Source organism: Leucoraja erinacea, chromosome 31, assembly GCF_028641065.1.
Source record: "Leucoraja erinacea ecotype New England chromosome 31, Leri_hhj_1, whole genome shotgun sequence".
Classification (NCBI taxonomy): Eukaryota; Metazoa; Chordata; class Chondrichthyes; order Rajiformes; family Rajidae; genus Leucoraja; species Leucoraja erinaceus.
Window position 1 is genome coordinate 17,597,182 of NC_073407.1, and position 22,595 is coordinate 17,619,776.

The 22,595-nt window shown below is 43.9% G+C and overlaps 1 protein-coding gene across 1 annotated transcript in view; it reads left to right on the top strand.

Annotated features, from left to right (window-relative positions):
• LOC129712011 (xenotropic and polytropic retrovirus receptor 1 homolog) overlaps positions 1-22,595 on the top strand; it is a 48,932-nt gene that overhangs the window by 21,414 nt on the left and 4,923 nt on the right. The window contains exons 3-14 of the mRNA XM_055660131.1: positions 4,158-4,259; positions 6,114-6,328; positions 9,084-9,233; positions 10,679-10,762; positions 12,391-12,472; positions 13,484-13,671; positions 14,232-14,411; positions 15,219-15,387; positions 16,289-16,483; positions 17,786-17,958; positions 20,044-20,180; positions 21,774-21,983. Coding sequence (XP_055516106.1) covers positions 4,158-4,259; positions 6,114-6,328; positions 9,084-9,233; positions 10,679-10,762; positions 12,391-12,472; positions 13,484-13,671; positions 14,232-14,411; positions 15,219-15,387; positions 16,289-16,483; positions 17,786-17,958; positions 20,044-20,180; positions 21,774-21,983 — 1,885 coding nt within the window. The remainder of the gene's footprint in view (positions 1-4,157; positions 4,260-6,113; positions 6,329-9,083; positions 9,234-10,678; positions 10,763-12,390; positions 12,473-13,483; positions 13,672-14,231; positions 14,412-15,218; positions 15,388-16,288; positions 16,484-17,785; positions 17,959-20,043; positions 20,181-21,773; positions 21,984-22,595) is intronic.

Genomic DNA, 22,595 nt, shown 5'->3' on the forward strand with positions numbered 1-22,595 from the left:
CTCCACCATTGTCCACAATGCCATTCTGCACCTCTTCCCACCTTTACATTGCCGTTAAAATGCCATCTCCTTGAGCAAGCTTTTCGTTCTCCTTTCATAATCCATTCTCCTTTCATAAGTGCTGGCTCGAAGTGCCGAATGGCCTCCTCCTGCACCTATTTTCTATGCTTCAACATTTATTTAATATCAGTCCTGTGCGCCACCTTGAATTGTTCAGCCACATTAAAGGAAATTCAGAAAACAAACATCAGTTGTTGTTGTTGTTGTTGTTGTTGTTGTTGGGCACAATCTGGGAAAAGGAGCAGTGAGTGTGATTAGCTGAGGAAGTGGATGAAGCCATTATAGAATGGTATCTTGCTGACAGTCACAACTTGAAGGGAACTATGGTTAGTTGTCAACTGCTCCTGAAACCCACCCTGAATTAGTTTGTGAGAAGTTACTTGGCTGTGGGCAGAAGACAACATGGGGCAAAAATGCAATGGTTTAAAAAGGATACAGAAAGCAGAATAATTCCCGAACACACACACACTCTGGAAGACTGGTCAGCAGCAGCTCGCCAGGTGAAGTCTGAAGAAGGGTTTCTGCCCGAAACGTTGCCTATTTCCTTCGCTCCATATATGCTGCTGCACCCGCTGAGTTTCTCCAGCTTTTTTGTGTACCTTCTCACAAATACCTGTTGCTTCTATGAATTACAAGAATTCTAAATGTTCAAGTTCAAGTGAGTTTATTGTCATGTGTCCCTGTATAGGACAATGACATTCTTGCTTTGCTTCAGCACACAGAACATAGTAGGCATTGACTACAGAACAGATCAGTGTGTCCATATACCATAATATAAATATATACACACATGAATAAATAAACTGATAAAGTGCAAATAACAGATAATGGGTTATTAATAATCAGAGTTTTGTCCGAGCCAGGTTTAATAGCCTGATGGCTGTGGGGAAGCTGTAGCTATGTGGCAACAAAAGGCAGTTCAATCCCCCCAGAAACAAATCCTGAAAAGCAATTAAATCTGGTTAAATATTTATCCCTTAATTAACATGGTTGGTTGTGAGATCCTCATCTATTAATTAAGCAGGGGCAATTGTAAAGGGCCAACATGTAAAGCTATGTTTATAAGATAGTTCTCAGAGATTTCAGGAGAAACTGGAATTGGGGAAATATGGAAACCACAATCAATAACAGTAACTTGCCATTGTGTAGCACCCTTGTTGAGTTCCTCCAACACTTTGCCCTTCTGGTGTTTTGCCTGTGAAGAGAGAGAGAGGGGGTTTGGGGCTCAGAATAAATGTCTAGGAAATGGAAATGAATAGTCTGAAGTGTCACGACCCGAAACGTCACCCATTCCTTCTCTCCAGAGATGCTGCCTGTCCTGCTGAGTTACTCCAGCGTTTTGTGTCTATCTTAGGAAATGGAGAAAATATGTGTGGAGCTCCATCAACTATGGCAAAGGAAAGCCTCGTTTCCAGAAATGGGAGAAGGTCTTATCTTAATAAAAGATGGTGGAATTGAGAAAAAGGGATGGTGCCGTTACAGGAGGCAGGGTGGGAGGAGATACAGTTGGGATACCAATATCTCTTGGTGCTCGTATACAAGATGTTAGTGGCTAGTTCCTCTCCTGAGATGGAGGCAGAGAGATTAAGATAAAAAAGAGGCAGAGATTGGCCAGGTGAATTTGAGGGCAGGGTGGAAGTAGGTGGAGAAGATGAGGGAGTTGACGAGTTCTGCATGAGTGCAGGAAGCAGCACCAATGCAGCTGCTGAGGCAGAAGCGAAAGCTCAGGGTGGGTTTATGCCGGGGGGAAACCAATTGACACAAGGGAAAATCTCCAACACAGCAAAGGAATAATGATCATGACATCTGTAGTAATAATGTTCAAGAAGGAACTGCAGATGCTGGAAAATCGAAGGAAGACAAAAATGCTGGAGAAACTCAACGGGTGCGGCAGCATCTGTGGAGTGAAGGATAGCTCCATAGATGCTGCCGCACCCGCTGAGTTTCTCCAGCATTTTTGTCTACCTTCTGTATTAATAATGTTAGTTAAGAGATAAATATTTGGTAGGATGCAGGATAAAATTCCTCAGCACCTCCCAAAATTTGGAATCATTTACATCCACCAGGGAAAGCAGATCTAACAGAGGGTTTGATTTAACTGAAAAATTGCACCTCCAACAATGCAGCAATTCCTCATGTTTTATTGTTTTAATCTTCAAATATTGTGCGCAAGGGTCAACAAATGGGTATTGGATCCACAGCTTCCAGTGTCAGATCAGGGATCACCCACGGAGCAGAGGCTAATAACCGATGGGAGACGGAGTCTCTTTCTCAGATGTCTGGGTTGCGTACGAAGATGACAACTTGTACTGACTTCTTCTATGGTGGCAGTCCACCACCTGTTTAAGTTATTGGTTTCGATTTGAGTATGCCACAGTGTAACACCACTGTTACTTTGCATTCTTCACTGTACTGTGCTTTCAAACAAAATCTATTGCGACAATTTTGTAAATAACGTTCTTCTTCCATCCCCTATGGTGGTCCTCCATTGTAAGAAATCTGTCCCACCAAAGGAGTGAGTGAGTGAGTGTGTGTGTGTGTGTGTGTGTGTGTGTGTGTGTGTGTGTGAGTGTGTGAGTGTGAGTGAGTGTGTGTGTGTGTGTGTGTGTGTGAGTGTGAGAGTGTGAGTGTGTGTGTGTGTGTGAGTGTGAGTGAGTGAGTGTGAGTGTGTGAGTGAGTGAGTGAGTGAGTGAGTGTGTGAGTGAGTGTGTGTGTGTGTGTGTGTGTGTGCTTTATAGTGGCAGGCTGGCTTTTAAGAGGCCTTTAGATAGGAATAAAGGGATATGGAACACATGCAGGCAAAAATCTGAATAACATCATGTTCGGCAACGGACATTGTGGGCTAAAGGGCCCGTTTCTGTGCTGTACTGTTTTATGTCCTGTATGATCGATCTCTCCACCTCTACTCCTTGGTTGATTTAAGCACAAAGAGGTTTCATAAGGAAATTAGACAATTGTGATTAAGGAAGTAAAATTGCATAAAATGATTATTATAAATAAAATTAGAATTCAGTTAATAAAATTGTGAAATACTTAACTGAAGGAATGCCCTTGCAACATATTAAGGTCACATTTTGGAGCTCATGAACTTAAAGATTAATTATGATTTAGTAGGCCATAGAAAATTGACCTAAAACTTGTGCGTTAAGCCACAATATTCTCAGGGATAAAAATTGAAAACAATCAGACGACCAAATCACTAAGGAAGCAGGTGGACTGGCCACCAGATACTCAAGTAGACAATTGATCTTTAGCTAATGTCAAAGCAGAAAAAACCCAGGAAAGAAATATAACAGCAAGAGAAGTTAAACTTCCTCTCATGTGGCTCATTTGCTATAACTTATGCTAAACCAAGAAAAGGCCTTTCAATTGGTGAAAAATTGCCAGTATAGACTCGGTGGGCCAAAGGGCTACCTTCCATGCTGCAATTTTCAATGAATAGGTTTGGTCAGTTGGGTAGAATACACTTGGGCAGTGTACACTTGGAACAGCGCCATCCCAGTGAAATAGACAGGGGCTTCTGTACCCAGTTCTGCAAAGAAACTCAAGAAAAGTGGGCAAATTTGAGTCATTTCCAACTGACGGTGGAACTGGATAAAGATAACGAGCAGAGGTAGTGTTGGATGGTACTCATGGTTAATAGGACAATATGGGATCAATAGCTTTCCACAAATAAAGCCTTTCCAAATTATCCAAACAACAGGCTGAAGTGTAGTTGGTGTCCGAGGGAATGCTGTCAATCCCGTTAGAAGGAGAGAACAAACTGATACTAAAAAACTGAAAAAAACCCCCACAAAATACTGAAAGCACTCAACAGGTCAGACATCATCTGTTGAAAAAGATACAGTTAATGTTCTGACAAACATGTTCCATTTTGTCCTTTGATTCAAGATGCGTGATGTCACAGATTAGTGATGCATGTAAAATTCTCAATATAAAAGCTTTCATTTTACCTGAAGAAGGGTTTCGGCCCAAAACGTTGCCTATTTCCTTCGCTCCATAGATGCTGCTGCACCCGCTGAGTTTCTCCAGCATGTTTGTGTACCTTTGACTTTACCTAATTTCCTTTGACAAATTTTCTGTGTTTATCTCCACAGTTTCAGAACCTGCAGTTATTCAACGATATTACGCGTCACTGGAAGAAGAATTCTTTAAGATTAGTGAGAATGAATTAACCAAAATAAATACATTTTATGCAGGTAAATTCATGATTTTATTTTTTTTTTTATATTCTTTGTCTGTGTTGTGAAATGAAGCAGTCGGAGGGACAGATTTGCTTGGCAACCAATTGGAATTAATGCAAGTCAGGTTGGTGTGGGAAGGTGGAGTTGAGGCTGAGATCAAATCCAACATGATTTCACCAAATAGAACATACAACCAAAGGATTGTGAGGTTGACCTACTGCTTTTTGTGTTCTCATTGCTAAGGGAGTCTCCAGCGCTGAGAATTGTACAATGTTAAACAAAGCAGAGCCCAGCGCCAAAATCCACAGCCATAACATCGAGAGACAAATGTATTGTAATTAGCTACTGGGTCATCAGTTCATTTCAATAGACCTAACTAGACCAAATCTGATTCACTATTTGAGCCTATGGTCTTTTCACTGCTCTTTTTATAATTGGTATTCTCTCAGACTCTGTGCTTGGGGAGGGGTTAAAGACTGGAGCAGAACGCAAATCACCAATGAAGAACTTTGTTGAAGTTAAAAACAATGGCATTGAGCCAATAAAGGACTTCTGAATGAAACAAAAAAGTGTTAAGAGGAACTCAGCAGATCAGGCAGCATCTGTGGTGGAAAAGGACAGGACATTTCGGGTCAGGATCCATCTTCACATCTATTGCCTGAACACTGAATCAGTCTGAAGAAGGATCCCATTCTGAAAAGTCCATTCACTCCATAGAAGTTGTTTGACCTTCCGAGTTCCTCTGGTGCTGATTTTTGCTCAAGCATGTGTAGTTTCTTGTCTCAACAAGTGTTGGATTGAGAGTAGAACTAATGAAGGATAAAGACCAGAACTAAATACATTGTTTCCATGTGGAGTTTCACTGCAATTCTACATCCTGAAAAACTGAACCTCAAATTAAAAATGGTGACAATTAAATTAATTACAAATAATTAGCTCCAACTTGGACTCTGCTGAGATTCATTAATCATTTACTGAAGAGTATTGCAAACTTCAAGAAGAAGAAAAAAAAATCAGATCATTTAACCAACTTAACTGCTTTATCTAAAATTACATCTCGGGGAACCAACAGGACTCCTTGGCTTGATGTGGAGGTTACTCCATCAGTTGGGACTTCTCATCTAATTTCTGGCACCAGAGACAGGCACTGCCTCTGGGCAATGCTGTATAATTCTGACCAAAGTAAACTATAATTAAAAAGAGTCACACTGTCCACTTAAAATAAAAAATGGGCACAAGCACTCCATAATCTGAAGAAAATGTTATTCTACATCCAGGATCTTTCTTGCATTCACCTCTTCTCTAGCCTATCATCAAACAATGATGGGCACAGTGCAAATCGCCCGAGTTGGACCCGTCAATGTTTCTCTCAAAGTATGGGCATCCTTGGGCATTGGGCACATGGAAGGGAATTTTATGTGTAGGAAGGAACTGCAGATGCTGGTTTAAATCAAAGATAGACACAAAATGTTGGAGTAACTCAGCAGGGCAGGCAGCGTCTATGGAGAGAAAGAATGGGTGATGTTTGGGTCGATACTCTTCTTCAGACTGATGGGTCTCGACCCAAAATGTCACCCATGCCTTCTCTCCAGAGATGCTGCCTGTCCCGCTGAGTTAGTCCAGCATTTTATGTCTACGAAGGGAGTTTTATATCCAATCTTCTGCTCCAGTTGCAGGTACCAGGTCTATTGATCCATAACAAACAACCCAAGCAATCCTGAGAATTATTAATCATGTAATGTTCCCAATATTCCATGGTGAATTCTTTACACCTTTTACTCACTCACACTGCAAGTACATTAATAAAAATAATTCTGATCTTGCGCATTGCAACTTAATGAAATACATCTTGCCTTTCTACATCTTCAGAGAAACTGGCAGAGGCCCAAAGAAGATTAGCAACACTACAGATTGAACTTGAAGCAGTATTTGATGCCCAGAGGGCGATCGAAGCAAGAACGGGGCACTGGAGGAGCATCCTTCTTAAAGCACACAGGCACCGGGCACGACACAAGACCATGTGTGACCTGAAACTGGCCTTCAGTGAACTCTACCTTAGTCTAGTCCTACTGCAGAATTATCAGGTACGTGAAGGCTGTTTCAGCCCGTCAAAATGCATCTCCCACTCTGATGGATGGGATCCAGTAGAAACAAATTACAATGGCCCTTAATGTCATTATAGAAATGTTCAGGTGGCAAGTGTGCAGGACGTCCCAGAGACTTTGAACATAGAACCTAGTACAGTACAGGAACAAGCACCCCGGCCCACAATAGCTGTGCCGAACAAGACACAACGTTCTGTACATGATCCATATACCTCCATTCCCTGCACAGTCCCATTCCCATTTACAACGCCACTATCGGATCTACCTCCACCATCACCCCTGACAGTGTTCTCACCACGTGTAAAAAAATACTTGCCTGCACATTCCTTTAAATGTTGCCCTTCTCACCTTAAAATGATGCCCTTTGGTCTTTCACATTTCCACCTGGGGGAAAAAGGTTATGACTATCTATCCTGTCTATGCCATTTATAATTTTATAAACTCCGACTAAGGCGCCACTGAACCCACGGCATTCCATAGGAGAAAAAAAAGCAATCCAGGTTTGTCTAACCTCTTCTTGTAGCTAATACCCTCTAATCCAGGCAGCATCCTGGTGAACTTCTTCTGCACCCTTTCCCACGGCTCCACATCCTTCTTGTACTGGGGTGACCGAAACCGCACACAAAACTCCGTATACTGCCTAAAGAAATTGCTAAAGGGCTGCATCACGACTTCCTGACTCTTATGTTCGATACCCCGACTGAAGAAGGTGAGCACACCATATTCCTTCTCTGTGTATAAGTCATTACTAACATTGCCTAGACATTGAGAAATTTAATGCACCATGTTAAACATGGGCCAAAGAGAAAGTCTCTGAATGGTCAGTGGTATCACGGCCACCACTGGGGCAGGAGGTTGTGTGTTCGAGGCCAAGCCATTGAATTGTATGTCCACAGACTCGCAGTACATGCTGATCATGTGCAACATTGTTGGAGGTATTGTCTGCTGGATAGGTTGTTAAGTATATCCAACCCTGTTCTGCCCTCAGAGTTGCACATGGGAAACCAATGCATCTGTGAGAAGAAAACACTGCATACAATATTTGGTCTTAAAACATTCTCATTACAATATTTATTCTCACCGCAATGATACTTGAGATGAGAATAAATATTGATGACAATGACACCTCATTGTCACGTGTACCTAGGTACAGTGAAATCCTTTGTTCTGCGTACACCTCATCGATGATTATGTCTTGCTGCATGTTTTTACCTCGGAGTGACCGTACGTTAAAAGTCAAATCTCTTCATCAGCTGTGGAGTGGTTTGGGTTGTGCTCAGGGTGACAAAGAGGCAACACCCCTTCTCATTATCGCTCCTGCCCCCTCAAAACGCTGTGGATGCTGGTGACCAAACTGAGCTCGCCAGGAACACCAGGGAATATCGGTCAAAGGTTAAAAATGAGGTCAAACCCGATCCGATTGACTGGCAGAGCAATAATGAGCTCCTGCAGTGAGTACCATTCCTAACATTGAGAAATTACTGTGGTGAGAGGGAGGGTCAGAGGAGATGTCTTTAGTGATGGTTTATTTTCATGGAGCAGTGCAGACCAATGTTGTCCTGACCTTTATTCATCTTTTCATCACCATGCCCTTCCAGGGTCATCAGTATAATGTGACAATGTGTCCTGTCCTGCACCAGCACTCGGAGGAGAGAAGTGGCAAAAGGGGGGAGGGTGTGGAAAGAAGCATCAGTGCAGGGTCACGAAATACAGCCATTGACACGGATGTAAAAACTGACAACAACATTGTGGCTCTCCACATTGCTGCACCCTGGCATGTAGTCCAAGCAGGTCATGGTGATATACCATACAGAAAGAGACTCTTCAACACAATGAGACCATGCCCACCATCCACCACCTATGTACACTCACTAGCCCTATGTAGATCCCATTTTATTCTCTCCACATTCCCATCAACTTCCCCCTGCCCATCTTCAGATTCTCCTCCTCAGCTACACACCAGGGGTATAGAGTTATACAGTTATACTTTGCCCAAACTCATCCACGCTGACCAAGATACCCCATCTAAGCGAGTCCAATTTGGCCATATCCATGTATTTGTCCAAATGTCTTTTAAATGTTGTTATTGTGTCAACCTCAACGCCCTTCTTGATTCCACCCATCTCCTTTGCCGATCAGAGCTTATCTATTGAATGAATAACCACGGATTTGTTGCTTCTTTGTTAACCAGTAGCACAGCAATAACCATAACTTTCTGCAGTGAATTTAACCGATGATTAACAAGCAAGGTTTTAAGAATAATGGGGATGATGAAGGACAGGATCAGCTTGCTCTTGTGGTTTGAGGCTCAGTGTGTTGAATTGAATTGAAAGATACAGCACGGAATCTGGCCCTTCAGCCCACATTGACCATCACACTCGAGTTCTATGTTATCCCACTTTCTCATCCAACACACTAGGGGAAATTTACAGAGGCCAACTAACCTACAAACTCACATGATTTGGGGATGAGAATGGAAACCCAGGCAGTCACAGAGGGAGCATGCAAACTTCACACCGACAGCAAACAGGGTCAGGATCAGGATCGAATGCAGGTCTCTTGCACTGTGAAGTTGTCGAATAACCTCTGAATGCATCAGTCAATGAGTATGCCAGGAACAACACACTTCAACGCACACTCTTTGCAAGTTCTGGCCAGTTACATTATTTCCACCTCCCCACCTGTCCGACATCTCAAGAGATCACTGACAAAGCAACCTCTACTTCTCTTCCAGAATCTCAACCTCACAGGTTTTACCAAAATTTTGAAGAAATACGATAAGATGTTCAATGCATCGAAGGGGGCGGGCTGGCAGGCAACCCTGGTAGAGAGCTCTACAATGTACACCAGCAAGAAGATAGACCAGCTAATAAGCGAGGTGGAGGTAAGTGCGGGCAGGACTGAAGGGGTCCCTTCTCGCTTGTACAGAGGCAGATATGATATCCCTATTCAGATCAAAGATCTACTATCACCGTCTCTCTCCAGGGCTACCAGGCAAGGAGTTGCAGTCATGCATCCATCTAGGGTTGGGATAGACTGCTGCAGGCTTTTCCAAGAGTTATCACCACTGTGCTTATAGCTATAGCACTGGGAGGCATGATGGGTCCCCAATATACACTGGAGGATGAGATCTGACCAAAACATTGTGTCAGACGCAATGAACTGCAGATGTAAGGAATCTTGAGCATTGTGCTTGGAACTTTTGCCTTCTAAAGCTGTGGAAAGTGATGGACTAAAATAGCAATTGTGCACACCTTTCTAAAAATACCCTAATATTTAAAGTGGAGACACAAAGAACTGCAGATGCTGGAATCTGGAACAAAATACAAAGTGCTGGAGGTACTCTGCAGGTCAGGCAGCATCTGTGGAGCAAATGGACAGGCAATGATTTGGGTCAGAATATTCTTCAAACTGGGCTAGGGGGGGGGGGGTGCAAGCTGGTAAAGAGCTGTGGGGGTAAGGCAAAGCCTGGCAAGTAATAGGTGGATATAGGTGAAGGGAGGGGGTGACTGGCAGATAGGTGGAATAAGAGTCAAAGGCCAGAAGTGAAATGGAGGCCAAAGGGTCGCTGATAAGGAGTAGATGAATGAAATGTTATGCTGGGTGGGAGGAATATGGACAGGGGCAAAAAAAAAAGAGTGAAAGGGAAATATGGGACACGGCAGGGTCTTTTACAAACACTGAAGGGAGAATGTGAGGGTAATGGCAGATACAATGGTATTTACATAGAGTAAAGCATGTAGAGAGCGGGGGAGAAGTATCTATAAGGAGTCCAGTGCTAGTGTAGTCAGAGTTAGCTGCTCAGATTATAGGACACCTAGAGGACAGTTGCAGGTGAATATAGCAGTATTGGGAGAATGCAGCATACAAGTGGGTGGGGTGGGGGTATCTGTGGACATTGTCTTGCCATGCAAAGGTGGATGCAGAGTATTTACTGAATGCCAGAGGGGCAAAGGAGAAGGTTATTTATGGATAACCTGACAGATATCTTCTTAAGGTAGACTTCACCCGACTTTGAGCAAGAAACCTTTCTTTGATTTTATGACGTGCAAAACTGAGAGGCAGCTACTCAAAGGAGCACAGGAGGGACCCACCTTGGTCCTGACCCAATGATACCAGGCAGAGACACCAGCACGGCCGTTGTGGGAACAATTCATGCACGACGATCGATCCAGGGCACTGCTGGTAGCTCTTCTAGTGATATATCGTTGGAGTTCCAGTGGGCCCTAAACCAGCTTCAGAAAGCACAGATACAAAAGTGGAAATGATAATACTTGTTACCAGAATAAAGAGTTTGTTGTACTGAGGATGTAAAATTGTTCCACACAGTCACTCTACACCAATCAGCTGGCAGGAGGGGACAGAGCACGAGCAATGAAGAGGCTTCGGGTTCCACCACTAGGAACAATCCAGGTCAGGCAAACAATTCATTGATGTATTGGAGCAAGTGTGCACACGGATGTGAGCAGATACGTAATGGAATGACAATGCAGTCATTGTGTTGCATGCATTTTAATGACAGTGAATTGCATCTCTTACTAACATTGCTTGCTTCAGCATTAGTGAATACAGTTATGCGTTCTATGTATGTGCACGTGCCTGAGAGTGTGGGCTGGTGATCTTAGTTGTGTGTGTTTTTCTGCATACATGGAGGGGTGCGGTCTAAGTATGTATATTAGTGTCAAGTTTATTGTCAGAAAATGCACCATTACAGTGAGGTACAGGCACAATGGACAACCTTGTTTGCAGCAGTATTACAGTAGTATGCAGTATGGAGTTTGCAGCAGTACTGACTCAGGCAACACAGAAACAAATTATATATAAATTGCACCAATTCTGTAAGACATCGAAAAGGAAACAAATTGTGTAAAAAATGTAAGGCATTAGCATAAAACACAATCAGAAAGCAAGTCCATGGTAGTGCAAGAGGTAATCTCTAGTTTTCTGTTGCTGAGGTAGGATTAGAGTTGTGCAGGTCAGTTCAAGAACCTAATGCCCATAAGAAAAGTAGCTGTTCCTGAACCTGATGGTGGGGGATTTAGGCTTCTTGCCAAACGGTAGCAGTGGGAAGAGGACATAGTCCAGATGGTAGGATCCTTGTAGAGGCCACCTTCTTGAGGCTGTGTTTCATTAGATGCTCTCAATGATGGGGAGAATACAAGCTGCTGCCAAATTGCAACATGGATTCTGTCCATCCAGAGGCACGATCATTATGAAAAGGGAAAGCCATTCACACGTCCAACACTACACTCACAAGACAGACACCCTGTCAAAGGAAGAGACTCAAGGTGTGCTCAAAGCTCCTAACACCATCCCACTGACTCTTGGCATCTCTGGCCCATGACTGCTGAGAGTGGATAAGGAACAATGGGATTCTAAGGAGGGTATGGGAGCCATGCATCAGGAACGTCTGCGTAAATGGTGGCAGCTACGTCTAATGTCACCAACTGCTCGCCTGCACATCCTGCCCCAGCCATGGAATAACTCAGCCCGCCCCATGGCCACGACAAAACCCGTTAGATCTTAAAGGGGTGTATACAATCATGCGGGGAGTAGATAGGGTGAATGCACAGAGTCCTTTTCCAGGGGAATCAAGGACCAAAGGAGGTAGATTTAACATGAAGGAGGCAAGATGGTGGCATGAAGAATGGTGGGTCAACTTGTTCCACTCAGAGGTTGGTGGGTCTATGGAACAAGCTGTCAGAGGAAGTGGTTGAGGATGGTACAAAAACAGCATTTAAAAGACACTTAAAAAACATTTTTATTTAAACATTAAAAAGGGCCCGTTTCGTGCTGAATGACTATGGATCTAAAAAACCTACCATAGCTGAGTGGAAGTCATCAAGCCTGCAAAAACACCCAAGAAGCAGATGAGATCAGTGCAAGTGTATTATTGCATATTAACGTCAGTGGAGGAAATGCAGTTTGTGGTGTGTGCACGTGTTGCTTGAAGACATTATTAATGGATGAAAGAATTACATAAATGGTTGAAGTACTTTTCCAGTCTCCGCTGGTAATGTCCTGCATTGTATCCCCCTCAGCCTGCCCCAGTGTGGACCACCTTCCGTGTGGGAGTGCAGTGTGGACTCATCGTGGCATTATCTGTGCTGATAATCATCAAAGGTAAGCACTTAGCATCAACCAACCGGGAAAGGGAGCACAGTGTCATTGTGTATTCCAGGGATATTTGTAAACAACATTACTGACAGGCTGACATGAATCATTCAATGGTGCATGCAGATCAAGTGACCAGAACAGACAGGAGCTCCAGTAACACAGGTCAGCACAACTCTGACTTCCAAAAGTGTAATGAAGAAAGAGAGGCGTAGATGATCACGGGCTCTTTTTTTTTTTTTTTAAACAGAGTAACCTAATTTTTCCTGGAACTGCAGATAATGTTAGTCACTTGATCTCAGAAAGGGAGTGTACTCAGTTATTAGCTTTCTCTGGTGGTCTCCTTTGCAGAAATACTTTCACCAAGTTAAATATTTATAGGAAAAATGGCACGAAATACCTCAACTTCCAGGCAACTTGCCTGTTTATTCTCCTCACCTGCTTCGGGCAGTAATTTAAGGAGCGCAGACATTACCTTGGCCCATTTTGAAGGTTGCTAACTAGAGATGAATGGACTCCGGAAGGTTTCATCCCATAAGCTCCTCAAGCTCTCCCAATGATCGGTCAGGTTGCCCTTATTAATGTACCAATCGCCACTAAGCCCCCTCCAAGGTAATCAGAACGTGAATAGATTAATCACATGGACAAGCCAAGGCCTATGGCCCCTTCATGCGGAGGAATATGTGGACATTGGGGTGCAGGGTTGCCAAACCGCAAACATTGACGTCTAGTCTTCAGCAAATGAAGAGTCGTCTTGTTGATGGGACCACAGACATTTTCCTCACTTACTGGGAGGAAAATGAGATGGGGATTTTTAAAAACTAAACCATGGCAGTTTTCTTTCATCACTTTTGTCCATTGGTTGCAAGAATGCTGAAGATGGAAGGTAAAAGGTGAGAGATACAAGGAACCGCAGATGCTGGAATCTTGAGCAAAACACAAAGTGCTGGGGGAACTCGGGTCAGGCAGCACCCGCAGAGCAAACTCTAACCGATTACATCGCTGTTTGTTTTCCTCTAGGTCTCCATGTATCCCAGAAAACCAGCGTGTGGCCCCTCCTGCGTGCTTACAGAGGCGGCTTCATTTTGATCGAGTTTGTCTTCCTCTTGGGAATTAACATCTATGGCTGGAGAAAGGCAGGAGTAAACCATTGCTTGATCTTTGAACTTGATCCCAGGAACCACCTCACCCATCAGGATTTGTTTGAGGCAAGTCAGATGAAGCGTTGCATCTCAACGATAGTGAAGGCAGCAGCCTAAACAAGTCCAGAGTACAGAGGGGATTGAGTCAGGGGGTCAGGTGACAGGAGGCAGGTAGAGGTGTAGATGGAGAGAGAATATAAAGTAAATTAAAGCTCAAAGCTAAGTCTGCTCAAGAATACCCCCCAATGTGGGTTCAGAAGAAGTGGTGGTGTTCCTTTGGTGAACAGGTGATGGAGGAATTCCTTTCATGATGTGAAAGCAGTTTCAACACTAGACTAGTTAGCCGGGAAACAGCCTCTGTATGGTCGTGAGAGGTCTCCTATGGTCTTGAGAGGTCTCCTATGGTCTTGAGAGGTCTCCAAAGAGTCGTAGCAACTTTCTGGTCGCCACTGAATTTTCAACATGTTGAAAATTTCGGCGACCTATCAAGGGTGCCGGCAGTCGCATGTAAAGATCGCGTAAGTGGGACAGGCCCTTTCCTGGCTTGGGAATAGTTGTGATTCTGACAGCATGTCCTCAGTAGAATAAGCCCTCATACTGACAGCTTGTCATCATCTCTCTTTCAGTTGGCAGGTTTCCTGGGAGTTCTCTGGTGCTTGAGTCTACTCGCCTGCCTTTTCAGTGCTTACATCCACACTCCAATGTCAGTCAGTCCCTTGCTCCTGTATGGTTTCATGGTGCTTCTTCTCGTGAACCCAACCAAAACCTTCTACTACAAGTCCCGCATCTGGTTATTGAAAGTCCTGGTAAGTACACCAGCAGACATGGCAAGTTGGGGAAAGCATGCATACACGTACTGTACGGTCTTCAATGGCTGTGGAACAAACATTCTGAGCCAATAAAGTACTTCTGAAAAAAACAAGTCAAATTGCTGGAACAACTCAGCAGGTCAGGCAGCATCTGTGGAGGAAATGGCAAGGCAATGTTTTGGGTTGGGACCCTTCTTGAGATTGATTGCAGGGGTAGAAAGCTGGAAATGAGGTGGTGGCGAGGCAAAGCTCGGCGAGTGATAGGTGGATATAGGTTAAGGGGGGGGGTTGACAGGCAGCTGGGTGGACAAAGGCTAGATGTGAAAAGGAGACAAAAGGGCATCAAATAAATAGAGAAGAATGAAATGTGAAGCCAGGTGTGATATAGGTGGAAGGGGGCGGGGGTTGCTGGAAGAGGGGCAGTTTCTGGGGAAAAAATGCATGAGTACCAGGGTTGGGGTGGGCACAGGAAAGAGAGGGTTGGGAATTTGTTAATTACATTTGGATAATTCAATGAAAATGTCTCATTATCAGCTGTGATTCTCCCTGGGTAAACAATTACATTAACCAGCTATGACGCTGATTCTCCTCAATAACTTGATCTTGGAACATCGACAAGTTCATCCTGATCACGTCATCTTGTTTAATGCAAGTGACTATAGAGAAACAAATTTCGTAAAGGACCTCAGAGTAAAAGATCCTCTCGGAAGTTGCAATCGGTGTGGCAGAATTTAACATTTGTTTCGGGAGTGAGAAACATAGGCTGGAAATAATCATTTTCCTCTTTGTTTTTCTTGCAAACAGTCCCGTGTAGCAACTGCCCCCTTCCGTAAAGTGGGTTTTGCCGATTTCTGGTTGGCCGATCAACTCAACAGCATGGGGCCAGTCTTCCTGGACCTCTGGTACTTGATCTGCTTCTATGGATTTGAGTTAAACTGGGAGAGTAACGAGGGTCTCCTGAGCCCACCTGCAGGTGAGAGATCATGTCAGAACTGAACATAGTCATCTGCAACACCACACACGACAACAGCGTATTACTGAAGTAACAGGGATGAAAAGATTCAATACACAAGGTTTTGTATTTGTTATCTGAAGTTGAACATCAGCATCATCTCCTGAACTCCCAGAACCACCATTGTCTTTGGTTTTAAAATTGCCCGATTGTGATGTAGCTTAGCATGTCCCCACATTATGACCGATTGATATTCAAAGGGTGACCCTTGAACAAGGTCCATGGTGTGTGCAATTGAAAGGAACCTGGATGTTCCGACAAGCAAGATTATCTTGTCCTTGGAAATCACAAGGGAGGAATCCGTCCATTGTACCAGGGAATCCTGCAGATGGTGTATATCGCAATCTCAGGATTGGTTGAGGGCTACAATCAGGGCCTTGATGGTGGGAGAATGGATCCAAGTCTGGAGTGGTTTGTTTCCTGCTATCCAGAGGAGTCACAAACATTCCTCCGCATTTCCAAACTGTAGCAGGATGTATGGCTGAATGTTGTAGTTGTGGCGTTACCATGGCTGGTTGTTAAGGCTCAGGTTATGAGCCCAAGATGCCGACAATGGGTGCTCAATGACTGCAGTGTTGCTGGAATGGAAGAAGTTGGGTTTCCTCCTGTCATGTGGGGTCTTTTCTAGCAGCAGTGTTGCATAAATGTTACTACTGACCAATATTTGCGAGACTTCCGTCAATCTGAAAGCAAAATACTGCAGCGCTAGAAATTGGGACGGAAGGGAGGATACAAGACACGCTCAGAGTTCATACTTCAAATCCATAACATTCAGAACTTTAAAACAAAATTAGACCAATTGTCCATTAACATGTATGATGAGTGTCCATTTCTCATTTCTCATTCTTTTTTTCTGGCACAGATAAATACATAACCAGTGGTAACTCCTATGGAATGACCTGCTTTATCCAATGTATTCCACCCTGGATCAGATTCACTCAGTGCCTCCGGAGATACAGGGACAGCCGGGATGCATTCCCGCACTTAGCAAATGCTGGAAAATACTCCACGGTTTTCATTATGGTAACCTTTGCAGCTCTGTACTCAACGGAGAAAGGCAAGTGAAATCAGTCTGCTGCCATCCTGGTGAGATCTAGTTGCAGTAAAACTTTAATAATCCATCATCCGGATCGGGGATGTGAGCCAGGGGTCCAGAGTGCGAGTAGGGTGCCCTGGGTCTGGAATGCCACCTAACAGTGGTTGGGATACAGATCACCAGGGTTCAGGAACATTGGTGTGGGTTTGCAACCAAAGCCAAAGTCCCGAGAGTTTGTACATTTCCTGCTGTTTAATCTCACTGGGTTCACTGGAAAATGTATTGTTCTTCTGTGTAACATGCAACAGGACCATGCTTAGATAATAATGAGAGCAATGCCTAATGCTCTGTAAAATGGGCAAATCTACATCGGAGCAGTCCCAAGGGTGTGGGGTTATCAAGGTTTTACTATCTCTTGGTTTTCACTCCATTTTAGATCAATGTAAAAACTGCAGAACCTGTTACTCAGGCCAGGTTGAGAGTGGCTGGTATCACAGCACTGGGCATGGCTCAGACCTGCTGGTCACCATAAGCACTGGTGTGCCTGATGCCTTCAACATATATTGCCCACTTCTCGCCCAATGCATCTCTCAGCGCTAAGAATCATATATTACAGAAACAGGCCTTTCAGCCCAACTTGTCCATGCTGATTAAAATGTTCCATCTAAGCTGGGTCCCATTCAAAATCACTTCAAAACTTTTCATATCCACGAGCTGAAGTTGGCTCCAAGGATATTTTCTTGGCAAAGTGCTGCATGGATTGTGAAATAGAGCTGTAGAGTCAGGCAGCAGGGAAACAGGCCTTCAGCCCAACTCGTCCAGGCTGACCAAGACGGCCCATCTAGTCGAGTCACATTTATCTGCGTTTAGCCTTCCCTATCCATGTACCTAGAGTCACAGAGTGATACAGTGTGGAAACAGGCCGTTCAGCCCAACTTGCCCACACTGGCCATCATGTCGCGGCTACACTAGTCCCACCTGCCAGCATTTGGTCCATATCCCTCCAAACCTGTCCTATCCATGCACCTGTCTAAATATCTAAATAATTAGGGCAAACATTCTTGGTCTTTGGCAGTGCAGGCCTGGAGATTTGTTGTCTGTAGCAGGTTACTTTATCAAGTAGAGAAAAAGGTTGTGGTCACCCTCACCCCCCCCCCCCCCCCCCCCCCCCCCGCCCGTTGCCATAGTTACATGCCGTGCTGTGGCATACTTCTGGATATTAAAAAAAGATCACCAACAATGGCTCCCTCTGGGTGTTGCTCGGTAATCTGTTGCTTGTGAAGCCGAGTGAATTCTCATGTGCACCTTCCTGCTCTCCCATAGAACGCTCTCAGTTGACGGTCGGTGTAAAGGTTTACTTTTACCTGTGGGCCGTGACAACCTGTGTCAGCACCATTTTCACCATTGGCTGGGACCTGAAGATGGACTGGGGTCTGTTGGACAGGAAGTCCAAGGAGAACAAGTTTCTGAGAGAAGAGACAGTATACTATTACAAAGTAAGTGCACAGTGATTGATAGATACAGCACGGGATCAGGCCCTGCAATCCATGCCGACCATCGATCACTTGTTGACACTAATTCTATGTTTTTCCACTTTTGTATCCACTCCCTGCACAATAGGAGTGATTTACAGCGGTAAATTAGTCTATGAAGCCTGCATGTCTAACCAACTTGCACAAGTTGGTTAAATACTAAGTAAGCAGAATATTTCTCTTCCAAGTTCTTGCTTTCTTGTGAAGGTGTCATCCAAATTTAGATGAAATAGTGAAATTCCCACATCAGTGTACATTTTGTCTATGAAATTTTCTACCGCCCATAATTCTGTCACACTGTGTCAATGTTCCCATTGTAATCTCCTCAGACCACTGAGTTCAAATCTTCCGACCTACCCGTTGACAATTACTGGAGTAACTTTTGAAAGGTTTGGATAAAGTCGATGTGGAGAGGGTGTTTCCACCAGTGGGGGAAGTCTAGGACTAGAGGTCATAGCCTCAGAATTAAAGGACGTTATTTTAGGAAGAACCAGGGGACACAGGTTTAAAATATGAGGGGAGTGTGGAGGACATATGGAACGAGCTGGCAGAGAAGATAGTTGTGGCAGTACTTGTACTATAATAGCATTTAACAGATATTTGGATACGTGGATAGGAAAGATATAGAAGGATATGGCCCAAACGTAAGCAGATGGGGCACTTTGGTCAGCATGGATTAGTTAGGTGAAGGGCCTGTTTTCATGCTGTACGGCTGACCCTATGTTGGCCACCTGTGAAATGGAGAACTATATGAATAGCACATACCACTGGTCACATGGTCTTTGGTGTTCTGGTGCCTATACAGCATAGGATTTGACACTACATTAAACTGCCAACTCCATTGAACGATTGGCAAGATAGGTGTGGATTAGTGGATCGGCACGTGCTATACCTTGAGTCTCAGAAAGATGAGCACTGAAACAGGCCCTTCGGCCCACCAAGCCCATGCTTGACCATCAGGTATCCATTTACACTAATTGTATGTTATTCGTGTTTTATTCCTCCTACATTCTCATCGACTCCCCCAGATTATAGCATTTACCTTTGGACAGTTTACAGGGGCCAACACGTACCTGGGATGTGCGTTGGCCTAGGATGTAGGATGAAACCTGCACAGTCACAGGGAGAGCATGCAAACTCCACTTAGCCAGCACTTGAGGTCAGGATTGAACCATGTCCGTGGCACGGCGAGGTAGTGGCTTGACTGGCTGTGCCAATGTGTCACTCTGAACTGCAAAGAGAAAACGCTGATGAATTAGGGATCACAAGATGGGAGAAAAATGTAACAAAGGTCCGACCAGAAACCTTGCCGCTCCATGTCCAGCACTTTGTCTCAGCCTCCCACCAGAGGGTGCTACTGCTTCAGGGGAAGCACTGAACAGTGCACTACAGTTTGGTGCTCTGATTGGATAGCATGCGAAACACTGCATCTAGGTCCAGTGTGCGTAACAATAATAAGTCGAAACCTTTCGGGAAAAACCATCGAGATGCTTTTCTCTCACAACTAAAATAAAACATTGACGGCTGGCAATTTCTCCAAAAGTATAACGAATAATTCATTTCTCCAAAAGTATAACGAATAATTAAAACACTTGAAACAATACAAAAGACAAAGGACCTTAACAATTAAGTACATTAATATATTCAAAAAAATGTGACCTGAAACTTGCCTCTCTTCCTCTGAACCATCAAACTCAATTGGTACAGGTTTAGCAAGAAGAGTCTCCTGCAATATAACTGGGGAAACTGCTCTGCAGCTGGACTCATGGACGATCCATCATCAGATAGATGACCTCTCAGTAACTTGAGTAGCTCTCAGAAAACACTTGGATTGCCCACCTGACCTGCTCATAAAAGGGTAAAAGCTCAATGGATACGGATGGAAAACGCATTGGGTTACATTGGTAGAGTTACCAGTTGTCAGGTGGCAGACATCTAAGTGGAGCATAAATCAGCATAGGCCAGATATTTCAGTGTACCAGTTATAACTGTGTCAGTCCTTTCCACTTTGAGAACCAATTTTAAACTGGATTCGCTCTGCTCAACTAGGTCTACTACTATGCTGCCATGATTCAGGATGTGATACTTCGTGTTGCTTGGGCTCTTAACATCTTGTTCACTAATACAAAGCAATCGGAGGTGGCGGAAATCATCTCCACTACCCTGGCTCCACTGGAGGTCTTCAGGTAAGAGGCAATGTCATTCCCACAGGCATAGGAAGTTGTTCAGGAACGATGATTGTGACTGCTGCAGGAAATGCTGTATCACATTCATATACGTTTAAGATCAATGTCCTATTCTCATTAGTTCTCATAAATTCTAAGAGCAGAATTAGGCCAAGGCTAATCTATCTTTCCATCTTCAACCCCATTCTCCTGCCTTCATCTCATAACCCCCGACACCCTTGTTAATCAAGAATCTGTCAATCTCCACCTTAAAAATATCAATTGACGGCCTCCACAGCCATCTGCGGCAATGAATTCCACTAATTCACCACCCTCTGACCAAAGAAATTCCTCTCATCTCCTTTATAAAAGGTACATCCTTTTATTCTGAGGCTATGGCCTCTGGTCCTACATTCTACCACGAGTAGAAACATCCTCTCCACATTCTGACCCCAAATTGGACAACTGTGGGAGTCAATGTTCTGATATTAGTACATTACATAACCATATCCTAAAGCTGTATCAAAGACATCCCTTTCATTTGTAGGTGAGTTGAGGAAATATTCACTGACATCCTACTACAACTAGAGTGCAGTTCTGAACTACTATCTACCTTGTGGGAGACCCTCAGACTATCTTTAATTGGACTTTACTGGCTTTATCTTGCACTAAACATTATTCATGTTATTCCTTTACTCATATATATGTACACTGAATTGAACCCAGGTCTCTGGCACTGTAAGGCAGCAACTCTATCGCTGTGCCACCATGCTGACCTTAATAGCTCCCAAAAGAATCACAATAAGGGGATAATAGTGTACTTAGTACAAACCTGTTGCAATAATTTATAGCAATATGTTCTCCAGCAGTGAGGAATTCCCCAATCACCACCATTTTGACTAATAATGCTTTTATCGAGAGTTAATGATAATAATCAGAGGGGTTAGAAACAGCTGTACAGCATGCAAACTCGCCCTCAGGCCCACCCTGTCCATGTCACCCAAGTTAGCATCCTGGGCTTGTTTCATTCGACTACATTTGGCCCTTACCTCTCTAAACCCTTGCTATCCATATACTTGGGTTGAGGTGGAATGATGTGAAATGAGATGATAAAACATACAGTGCAAACATTTATTCCAGAACACCAGAGGTTTAGGGGAGACCGGAAACTAGCATATAAAGTTTTGAGAGGCATAGATAGGGTTGAGTGCCAGAACTTTTTTTCCCCAGGCTGGAAATGTCAAATGCTAATTTTAAGGTGAGAGGGGAAAAGTTTAGAGGAGACATGTGGGGCAGATTTTTTAATACATAAACGCAGAGGGTAGCGGGAGCCTGGAATGCATCCTTGTGGCGGTGGTGGAGACAAATACAAGAGTGGTGTATAAGAGGCTTTTGGATAGGCAAATGGATACGCAGGGAATTGAGAGAAATGGGTCACAAGCAAGCAGAGGAAATTTTAAATTAGAATCATATTCATTGACATTGAATCGTAGACATTGTGGGCCACGGGGCTTGTTCCTGTGCTGTACTATTTTATTTTCCACCTCGCTCACTTGCGGCTCATTTGTAAATAGTGTTCTGCTGTATTTAAACTTTGCACATTTTTCTCTGCAGACGATTTGTCTGGAATTTCTTCCGGTTGGAGAACGAACATCTGAACAACTGTGGCCACTTCCGAGCAGTCCGTGACATCTCCATCATGCCCCTGAACAGGGGAAACCAGGCCGCTCTGCTGCTGCTCATGGACCAGCAGGAAGGCGTCAGGAATCGTGGAAAAGTCAAAGCTAGCAAGAGGAAAACCAACTTCTCCTTTAAAAGATCAAGGTCAGTTAAAAAACAATGATGACTTGCATCTATATTCACGTTAATCCTTTGCAAACGTAAGGCTCTGCACACACTTGACTCAGATCATTCGCCCAGCCACCAAAGGTGACAAGAGTCAAGAGCATTTAATTGCCAGATGTATCAAAATCGGAACAATTAAATTCTTACTTGCTGCAGTTTAACAGGTCCATAATAATATGTAATCACCAATAATATAATAAATAACTAATATGGGGTCACCACAAAAATGCAAAACCCAAATTTTATAGTGCAACCAGAAACACAGCTCAAAGAAAATCATAGCTGTTGACACTAATGCTGACTAGTGTTCAAGAGCATGATGGTTGCTGGGAAATATCTTTAACGAGAAAAAATGGTCACATGAACAAGGTTACTGGAAAGTAAAAAACTGCAGAAGCTGGAATCTGAAATAGATACACAAATTGTCGGACTCACCAAGCAGGTCAGGAAGCACTGTGGTGGGAGAGAGCTATTGCCCGAGATCCACTGTCTGAGATCCAAGCTTAATGGCCTATATCAGCACATGCATATTCCTGACCTCTCTGTAACAGCACTGACTTGCCCTCTCGGAGCCCTGCAGGACAGTTCCCC